Genomic DNA, 10,713 nt, shown 5'->3' with positions numbered 1-10,713 from the left:
AAATGCTGAAAATTCCTTTCTAAACATAAACATTTACTATAGTGATACATTCCCGTTTACAATGGGGATACAAACCACAGATCACTTCCTATCAGATTCAGATAAACATACGAAACTTTTATGAATCCGCTGAAAAAAGATCTAAAAGAATTAAATCCTCACTTACCTTTTGGCATGTTATTTGTTCTGGCTTTAGTCGAAAAGTGAGACAATGTAAGAGGTCTACTGAAAATAACTTGTCTGTAATATAAAGCTAGTACAGACATTAAATGTGTCTTCGCCTATTGCAGCCTCTGTTATGAAGTAAACATAAAGAATGAAATGAAACGTTGCATTTTCTTTCAACATTGTCCTTTTCCTTTCCTTCCTTTCTGCATCGAAGGTTTAAGTAATACCTTTTCTGCAGAGAAGATAGTGGCAGAAAGGCTTGTGGCGAACTACGGACCTCGCTCAGCACGGCCAGTGCGGGATTCGTCAACTACTGTGACAGTGTACATCAGGGTGCTGCTAAGTGAACTCATCGCGTTTGTATGTGTTGTGTTGTTGTCTGTTACAGTGACTAGATCATAGCCAGTTTATATCAACATTGTTGCCTTACTGAAGTTAAGCCATGGAAATTCCTTAGGTGATTTATCAGTACTTTATCAAATTATATATTACATATTACAAATTGTATACTTTGGGCGCATTTAGCATAAGGATTGTATTGACTGTATACATATGACTTATGTTCCATTGAATGATAGATAATTATCATCTGACGTCAAGCGCCATTTACGTCTAGGAATATGTGGAGCATGGGATGAATTTCAAATGAAAGCCATTACCATTGGCAGCCTGCAAGGATTAGATGCATTATGATATTCATCCAGACTTATTGAAAATAGCATGTTTTGCTCTTTATGTTGTAACCAAAATGTAACCCAGCCGACGAGGCTTTCAGTTTAACCTTAGTCCTATTTCTTTCCCTTTACTTACGTTTTCATCTTTTTCTTCACACTGGAACTCATCTACTCGTATTCAACAAATGCGTACTACACATTCTGGAACTAGGACGAGACAAATCAAGTGATCACTCTTCTAGGATTTTCTCGGATGGTAAATTTTCAGTTTAAATCTTTTATTTGAGAAACGTTATGAAAAAGCAATTTATACAGATGTGTACATTTATAAAAACTGCAACCTTAAAATTTTTACAACTTACAACGTACTTTTGTTCATTCCTTTGCTTTAAATTACTATTGCTTATATTTTTGTCATTTTCTATTATGCGTTTTGTTCCAAGAATGTCAGATGTCATTATGAAAGAGCTATATAGAAAAGGTGGGCAGTGGGCAGGTCCTTCTGGTCCTGTACGGGTAGTGAGACGTCCCCGCCCTCCACGAGTCTCCCGCTGCCTTGCGGGCAGTTTTTTGGTTAATCAAAGGCTAGGGAGTAAACCTTATCCAAATCCGGAGCGGAGCCCCTAAGGCGGTTAGGTGTTGCAGCTTCATCATCTCTCCGGCAGCTCCTGCAGTCCAGTTGTGGCTAGGATGTGTCGCCCTGCGTCCCTCCTGGCTAGATCAGCTGGACCGAGAGGGGGGTCCTGGGCTTGGGCAACCCAAGGCCTCCACAGTTCTTCTTGCCCAGGATTCAGTGACTCCACCCTCCATCTCTTCTCTTCTTCTCCCAAGTCCTGAGGCGATGGGCGAGTGGCGACGGTAGCAGGTGCAAGATGGCGCTGGGAGCTTCTAGCCATGGACCTACACTCAGGCGGTCAGGGCAAGGATGGTCGTTCTACAACCTACCGGGGCAAGGGCATAGTTCGGCAGCCACTCTGACGACGGAGCAGCCCTCTTCAGGGACAGCACTGCTCCCCCCTCATGGGGAAGGGTCTAGAAAAGGTGACCTAAAAAAAGCTTGCCTCATCTCCATCCTGTCAGCATACCGCAGCTGACTGGACATCTACCACGCGGTCGAAATACAAGAGAAACACGAAGGACGAACTCAAAATCATCCCGCCGGAAAAGCACCTTATGTGTTGGAGCCTGGAACATCAGGACACTCATGGATAACCAAAACTGTGACAGACCAGAACGTCGAACAGCACTTGTAGGTCGAGAACTGCTGAGATACAGCATCGATATTGCTGCCCTCAGCGAGACACGCCTTGCAGACACTGGGGAGATCACCGAGGCTGGAGCTGGATACACTTTCTTCTGGTCGGGAAAGGCACTAAATGAACGCAGGGAGGCAGGAGTTGGTTTTGCCATTCGCACCACCCTCGTCAAGAACCTGGGGTCCCTCCCAAGGGGTATCAGCGACCGCCTGATGGTGATGAGAATCCCTCTCCATGGCAAGACGCACTTGTCACTCATCAGTGTGTACGCCCCCACCATGACCTATACTCTGGAGGAGAAAGAGCTGTTCTATCAGAACCTCTCCAAAGTGCTGCGGTCAGTTCCTAAAGACGACAAGCTGCTGATACTAGGGGACTTCAATGCCCGGGTGGGTAGAGATGCCCAGTCTTGGCCAGATGTCATTGGGCTACATGGCATTGGCCATGAGAACACCAACGGCCAACTGCTACTCACCCTCTGTGCTGAACATGGACTCACCATCACCAATACCCTGTTCCAACTGCCAGACATCCACAAAACTACCTGGATGCACCCAAGATCCAAGCACTGGCACTTGATTGATTATGTGATCACCAGGCGCCGTGACATCCAGGATGTTCGCATCACAAGAGCAATGAGGGGAGCTGACTGCTGGACAGACCACCTGCTGCTGAGGTGCAAACTGTCCTTTTCCATTGTCAGCAGGCATAGACGTCAGAAATCTGACGTTAAAAAGAAAATGGATGTCCAGAAGCTAAATGAACCAAACACAAGAGAAGCCCTCATCACCAACCTTGCAAACCAGCTTGAACATCTACCAGCAGAGGAAGACTACGAGAAGGCCTGGGCCAACTTCCGGGATGTGGTGTATGACTCTGCCAGTCTGACTCTTGGATATATGACAAGGAAACACCAAGACTGGTTCGACAACAACAACAAGGAGATCACCACCCTCCTCCAGGAGAAGAAAGAAGCCTTTACAGCCTGGCTCAATGACAAAGACTCCCAAGCGAAGCGTGACCGCCTCAAGAACATCAGAGGAAAGGTGCAGACCGAGCTGCGACAGATGAAAGACAAGTGGTGGGAGAACAAGGCTGCAGAACTACAGCAGTACGCAGACGAGCACAACTCAAAGAAATTCTTTGCCAGCCTGAAGGATGTGTATGGCTCCACGCCAAATGCAATGGCACCTGTGCGCTCTGCCAATGGAACCCTGCTTACTGAGAAAAGCAACATCATACAGCGTTGGAGCGAACACTTCAGCCAGCTACTAAACAGACCTTCTCAGATCGACCAGCAGGCCATTCAAGATATGCCACAGCGCCCAGTCCTGGCCTTCCTTGATGACCCCCCAATGTTGGCAGAAACCCTGAAGGCAATCAAGCAACTACATGCGGGGAAAGCACCTGGTCCTGACGGAATACCCCCAGAGATCTTCAGAGAGGGAGGTGCAGCCATTGCCATCAAGCTGACCGAGCTGATACAGCAATTCTGGGAAGAAGGATCGGTGCCGCAGGACTTCAAGGATGCCAACATTGTGCATCTGTACAAGAACAAAGGGGACAGAGCTTCATGTGACAACCACCGGGGCATATCACTATTGAGCATCGCAGGAAAGATTATGGCCCGTGTTGTTCTGAACCGCATCTCACACCATCTGCTGGACGACGTGGTCTCTGAGAGCCAGTGTGGATTTAGGAGCAACAGGGGGACAATAGACATGATCTTCGCATTACGGCAGCTACAAGAGAAGTGCCGAGAACAAAACCAGAACTTATACATCCTCTTCGTAGATCTGACGAAGGCTTTTGACACTGTCAGCCGTGAGGGTCTGTGGGCTATCTTGACCAAGCTGGGCTGCCCTCCTAAGTTTGTCAGGATCATCCAGTCCTTTCATGATGGCATGATGGCTCGCATTGTGGCAAACGGAGATATCTCTGACCCATTCCCAGTCTCCAATGGTGTAAAGCAAGGCTGTGTGATGGCTCCTACACTCTTCAGCCTCATGTTTGCTACCATGCTCTTCTGTGCCCTCTCCAAGTGTGATGCTGGTGTCAGTATTCGGTACAGATGTGATGGCCGATTCTTTGACCTTAGACGTCTGAAGGCAAAGACCAAAGTCCTGAAGGCCCTTGTGAGAGACTTCCTGTTTGCAGACGATTGTGCGCTTGCAGCACTGAATGAACCAGACCTCTCAGAACTTGCCACTTGTTTTGCAGAAGCAGCAAAAGCCTTTGGACTGACCATCAGCCTGCAAAAAACAGAAGTGATGCTCCAGCCTGCACCTGGCCTGTCACCTCCTGAGCCTCAGATCGAGATCGAGGGCACAAAACTGAACAACGTGGAGAGCTTCACATACCTGGGAAGCTGCCTGTCTTCAAACTGCAGCATGGACAAGGAAGTCTCCAAGAGGCTCGCAAAAGCAGGAACTTCGTTTGGCAGACTTTGGACACGTGTGTGGGGTGAACGAGGCATCAGGCTTTCTACCAAGCTGGCAGTCTACAAGGCAGTCGTCGTCACATCCCTGCTCTATGGCTGTGAGACATGGACGCTGTATAGGAGGCAAAACCGTGCACTTGACCAGTTCCACCTCCGCTGCCTGCGACGAATCATGGGAATTTCCTGGCAGGATAGAGTCTCAAACACTGAGGTGCTTCGCAGAGCCAAAATGTCTGGGATCGAGGCCCTCATCATGAAGGCCCAGCTCCGATGGGTCGGACATGTTGTCCGAATGGATGATACTCGTCTACCAAAGATGATCTTCTTCTCCGAGCTGGCTTCTGGAGCAAGGAGCATTGGAAGGCCCCTGAAGCGGTACAAAGACAGTCTGAAAACTTCCCTTGTTGCCTGTGGCATCTCAGCCCGTGACTGGCAGTCGCTTGCCTCTGACCGCACCGTCTGGCGCCCAGCTGTACAAAGGGGTGCAAGACTGTTTGAGGAGAAGCGCCTCAGGAGCTTGGACCAGAAGCGAAAAGCCCGCAAAGAGAGGATCACGGACCCTACTTCTGCTGTGGCATGCCCAACATGTGGCCGCGTCTGTGCGTCCGCCTTTGGGCTCCGCTCCCACCTCCGGCGTCACTGACGTCATTGTCGAACCCGACAGACTTCCATTATTATTATTATTATATAGAAAAGGTATCCTTATGTAAACGAAAAGCAAATGAAAAAATGCCTTCCTATAGTCAATTTCAACTCTAAAGCGAAAAACCGAGCAAACCTAACCCCATGTGTGCCTATAAAGAAAGACAAATATGTAAATAAATATATATATATATATATAATAATAATAATAATAATAATAATAGTGTGAGAGATAGTTCCCTGGGTCCCGAACGTGTGCGGTGCCTCATTGTTGGTTGCATATATGTTGAAAGAAATTGGACTGAGGCGAGAGCAACGTCCCGCCTCAGTCCAATTTCTTTCAATCATAATATATATATATACTTCATATGCATTTATATATTTTCATGCGTGTGTGTTTGCGTGATAAAATGTCATATGATTATACATGTAATACACGAGAGAGAGAGAGGAAAAAAACAAAAAGAAAGGTAGAGAGACAAAAAGGTCTCCATACAGGGGAAGTTCAGAACCCATTATTTTTGTTGTTATTGTCGTCGTCGTTGTTGAATTACCCGCAAGCTTGTACACCACTGACTAAACATCAAACTTGCTACTCATGATATCCTCTAACATCCACAGAGTTGGAAAGATGAATACCTTCAATGGGATGCGAAAGAGTTCAACGGCACAGTTCTCCTGAAACCAGAGGACGTGTGGATTCCAGACGTCGTTCTCGAGGAGAGGTAAGCAACGAAAATCAATACAATTTTATTTTCTCCGGGAAATCAGAGTAAGTAATGATATATTGTGAAATGAAAACATCGTGCGAAGCTATGAAGACAAAAAGTAGGAGCTTTGACGTCAAACGTGGCATATTTAACTCGATGATTTCGATAGAGAAAGATGACATCCTGTAATGTTATCATTTGTTTCACATCATCATTTTCGCATTAAATCTGAACATTTCTCATAACATTTCATAAAACAAAAGACCCCATTTTTTATTTGAAAAAGACTAATATTTACATGGCAAGCCTACGTTTTATTCAATACAAAGGTCACAGGGATATGTCTTTTTTTTCCATAAATCTCGTATCTTTATTCTGCAATCAGAATTGATAATGACCAATGCCTACGTATATCTCTGAATGGTGACGGGATTTAAATGTACATGTCGCAATGCACACAATTGAATGCGTATCACTTTCTATTAGTCCAACATCTTGTCAGTTAATCGTGAACCGCTATTCATTCTTCTAGAGAGGAGTATTAGGAAATAAACCATATTATTTTGTGCACATTTTCTTTTCACCCAAGCAGTGTTGATCGCAATTTCATCAGCTTCCCCGAGACCTACATTATCGTGAACAATGACGGCAACATTGACTGGTATTTTCCCGCCATATTCACCACTACGTGCAAGGTGGATGTCCGCTTCTTTCCGTTTGACGTCCAGGAATGTCGCCTGACCTTTTTGCCCTGGTCACTGGACGAAAGCTCGGTAGGCCCTTTACTGTTTGATCTGTAATAACCAACAGACAGAATCATGGATGTATGCATAATGCATTGATTTTCTGTGACTGACCAATTGCTCTCACAACAGAACCAACTCCATACTACATGTCCATCATATAGAAAATCCCAAAATCTGGCAGATATTTTTCTTTAGTGAAACTGCAACCTTACCCGACAAATTCATTGTTGATTATTATGAGTTGACGTTAGGGCATCTGTTAGTGTATGTGATGTTACTGTTGAATTGTAGCCGAGTAGAAACACGACCCTCCTCTTGTTCAAAAAGCTCTCTGCATTTATCTTCATTTTCATTTTTAATCTATAAAACGTTGAGTTCACATTAACCGTACCGTCTAGTTTATGATTGATTTCCATCAACCTCGTAAAAAAATAAACAAAGTTTTGATTTTAACAACACATTCAACTTAAGTCGTTTAAAATTAGTCAATCGCCTGTGATGCCAAATGTGTACGATATTATCATTCGCGAGTATATCATTATCCTTTATTACTATAATGTTATTATCATGATGTTGATTGCTACTTTTGTAGATGGTATTGCGCTTTCCGGACGGAGCTGATGCAAGTCAAAACATCTATAATCGTAATGGAATCTGGTATCCTGAAACGTTCCAAGCCACCAACGAAAGCTACAAGTATCTGTGCTGCCAGTACCCTTACTCCAAGGTCATATACACTCTAAAGCTTCAGCGAGAGTCGGCGTTTTTTCGCGAAACTATCATCCTGCCCTCTGTGCTCCTCACGCTGTTGATGGCACTGGTCTCCTGGCTTCACCCAGCGTCCGGGGAGAAGATGACACTAGCCGTAAGCAACCTACTCGCCCTGATTCTCTTCCAGCAGCTTGTGGCGGACAACATGCCACCAATCGGGGATAGCAGCTCCATCATAGGTATGAAAAGAGCGCCCCCATTTGATGCTTGCCTGTCACCACACTTATGACGTGACAAACCTGCCTGTTGGTCAAAATGATAACACATTAGACCCATCTCTCGTTTTGTGCACAACGTTGTTTTTCTCATGGAGCTTCGCTGCATGACATTTGTGACATTATGATTCAAATGAAATGAGTTAGTTTGTATTGCACCTATGTGTTCATGTGCATGTGTGTGTGTGTGTGTGGATGTGTATTCATGCCAGTGCACAGTCTATGACAGTAGAAGTTTCAAAATCCAAGTAACTTCATATCCTATAGAGAAAGTGACATAGAATTAAAAATAGCAGCTTGCATTTTGGTATCAAATTACTTCACTTCGTTCTTATTGTTGTTGTTGAATTGTTTAGAGATCAATCAATAATCAATCTATAATCATGTGTTTCATCAAAGACACTCCATACAAATTGACAAGCAATAATTATTCATTAAACCAGTTAAAGACTGGCCAGTCTACTCCCCTAAGCCCGTGAGAGTATGTGCACTTTCTTCTGTTCCGTATTTTGTCTTCTTTCTGCAATGGTTCAGTTGTATTATTTGCTGCCATGGTACAAATAATCTAATACCGGTCATAATGCAGCTTTTAAAGAATAAAACAAACCTCAACTTCTTTTCCTGCGAATGGCTTCCTTTCTTCTTCAACCCATCCAGTTACGTTTTTCTTCATCATGATCGCACTCGGGTGCGCCTCCGTCATATTTTCCGTCGTCGTTCTGCGCGTCTACCACCGGGGTGGCGACACCGCGTTGCCGGGCTGGGCCTGCTTCGTCATCAGCCGCTGCGCCTGGTGCAGCTCCATCTTTGGCCGGGTGAGACTCCAGGCTGCCATCAAGGCGATGATGTCAGAGTCTCCCAAGGTCACGTTCATCAATTCCATGTGAGTCACGCTCAAAAGTCCACGCCGCCGCGCAACGCGGTGGGTGAATAGATGACCGGCCAAGCCTTTAGCCGCATGGTATCAACCATAACGAGTAATTACTTTACAGCTCTGCCCTTAAATGGCACGCCCCATGCTCATGGAAATGCAAAGCTAAAATTGAAGTTTGCACTGCATGTGAATTCTTATGCTCTACTGCAAGGTACTTTGTAGCTGCACACGCATACGCCAGATATGCTGTTGGAAGCTATGCTATACATAATTTGTATGATTAAGTTTATGTTCATTAGCGGCCAAGCCCCTAGTCGCATGGTATCAACCATAACGAGTAATTACTTTACTACTCTGCCCTTAAATGGTATGGCCCATTCCCATGGTAATGCAGAGCTAAAATTGAAGCTTGCACAGCATAATATTGCAAGGTGTTTTGTATAGCTTCACACACATAAACCATTTATGCTGTTAGAGGCTATGGCATACAAAATTTGTTTGACCAATTCAATGATTTCGGCTATTTTCTTTCTTCTTCGGCAGCACTAGAAGTTATTCACTTTAAGCACATGTACATGTATTCAAAATCAAAGGAGACACCAAATTTCTTATGAATCAGAAAACTGGATCTGAATTTACGCCATGCTACGTTTCTCCCCTTAACAATCAGCTTCTTCTGGCGTCCTTCCAGTGGAAGAATGCTTCTTATATGAGTGAAGCGGTGCAGGAAGTTCACACATACCAGGACCATTCTTCCACAAGCAGGACGCCACAAGAACCTGTTTATTAATCAGCGAAACGTCGCATGACGTAAGCTCAGATCCAGTTTTCTGATTCAGAAAAATGTTGACGTTACACTTCCCCTGGATAAACGATAATCTACATCAATTTAATCAAAAGAAACAGTTCGCTGTCAGTAGTGACCGAGGTGTTACGCTATTTCCCGTAGAACACAGTAATTCCCATTTGAAAAAAGAGCTAAGATTACCAAAAATAGCAGCATCATATATCAATGGCCAGACAAAACACTGTCGTATTAGAAAATATGTGTGCATTTGCCTTATACACAACATGGATACTTTGATGTGGTCTACACTTTAAAACAAAGAGTGTATCCTGTCAATGTTTGAGTTTGATGAGCCAACACAAAGAGTCACACGCGAGCATCCAGCTGTTAAGCGAAAGTATAAAATTTCCCGGTAAAGGATTAAGGACTGTGAATGACACTGATTTCGATATGCCTTAAGATTAAGAACAAATGAATGAAAAGGATTTGATAGGGACACAATGATGAGGGAACGCACATGCACACATTTTACATTTCACTTCACAAATCATTAGAAAGAAACTATTACAGCAAAATAAATAAAACGATTTGGTTATTGTTCACCATGTTAAGAACTGCTTGCGGGTTAAAGGTGTCGTCTCATTTCAATCCCATTTGAATGCATCAACCATTGCAATTCGCCTTTGGGATAACTTGTAATCGTGAGTTGGTCAGGTTCACAACCGAGCTAAATACCCGCGTGTCCATTGATATATTGACATCTTTCGCCTGAAGTGGTTTCTTGTCATTTTTTTCTTTTTGTCCATTAAGATCGAGGGATATCAAGCAGAACGCGAACCTATGTGACAGGGCAGAAAAGCAACCATCCAGTCCTGGCGGAGTGAAAGGCAAGGGTGTAGCGACGGACTCCAGTGGAACGGGCGGTATTAACCAAAGGAACCCAAAGCTCGACGGCGGATCTCTGCCATTCAATGAAGACCTCACAGTGAAGGAGCGAAATACAATGATGTGGAGAGAAGCTGCTCTCGTACTGGACAAAATCTTTGGTCTGTTCCAATTTCTCGTCATCTGCAGCGCCTATCTGTACATGCTGATCGGATACCTGCAACAGGGACAAACTACATAAACGCGCAATGTTCCTCGACGTTTCTAGAAGTTGCAGAATTTCTTTCATTACGCCACCAGGACAGAGTGTCGCTTGAGGCGACGTGGAAAAACGAAGCGAACTAAAACATCGTATGTGTGTACCTTCTGATAAGCAAAAAACGCTGTTTTTGTTTCCTACTTGTCAACAGTTTAACACCTGTATTGGCTAGTGATTTGATAACCGTCTGGTCTAAGGCACAATTTGGAATATTCCACTTTGTCAAACTACCGAATTTTGTTTTTAAAATCACTGTGTAAACTCGGATTTGCTAAGCAACAACGTC

The 10,713-nt window shown here is 44.4% G+C and overlaps 1 protein-coding gene across 1 annotated transcript; it reads left to right on the top strand.

Moving 5' to 3' along the window:
- The first annotated feature begins 2,046 nt into the window (after window positions 1–2,046).
- On the top strand, window positions 2,047–10,409 carry LOC139741193 (uncharacterized). The gene is made up of 6 exons (XM_071651784.1): window positions 2,047–5,133; window positions 5,802–5,905; window positions 6,483–6,663; window positions 7,229–7,586; window positions 8,280–8,505; window positions 10,094–10,409. The coding sequence occupies exons 1-6, from the start codon at window positions 2,047–2,049 to the stop codon at window positions 10,407–10,409; spliced, it is 4,272 nt and encodes a 1,423-aa protein (XP_071507885.1).
- Window positions 10,410–10,713: the final 304 nt, after the last annotated feature.

This window comes from Diadema antillarum, unplaced genomic scaffold, assembly GCF_040938485.1.
Source record: "Diadema antillarum isolate AM-2024a unplaced genomic scaffold, OU_Dant_1.0 seq00000910_RagTag, whole genome shotgun sequence".
NCBI lineage: Eukaryota > Metazoa > Echinodermata > Echinoidea > Diadematoida > Diadematidae > Diadema > Diadema antillarum.
Note: the sequence above shows the minus strand (reverse complement) of the source record. Positions and strands in the feature narration are given on the sequence as shown.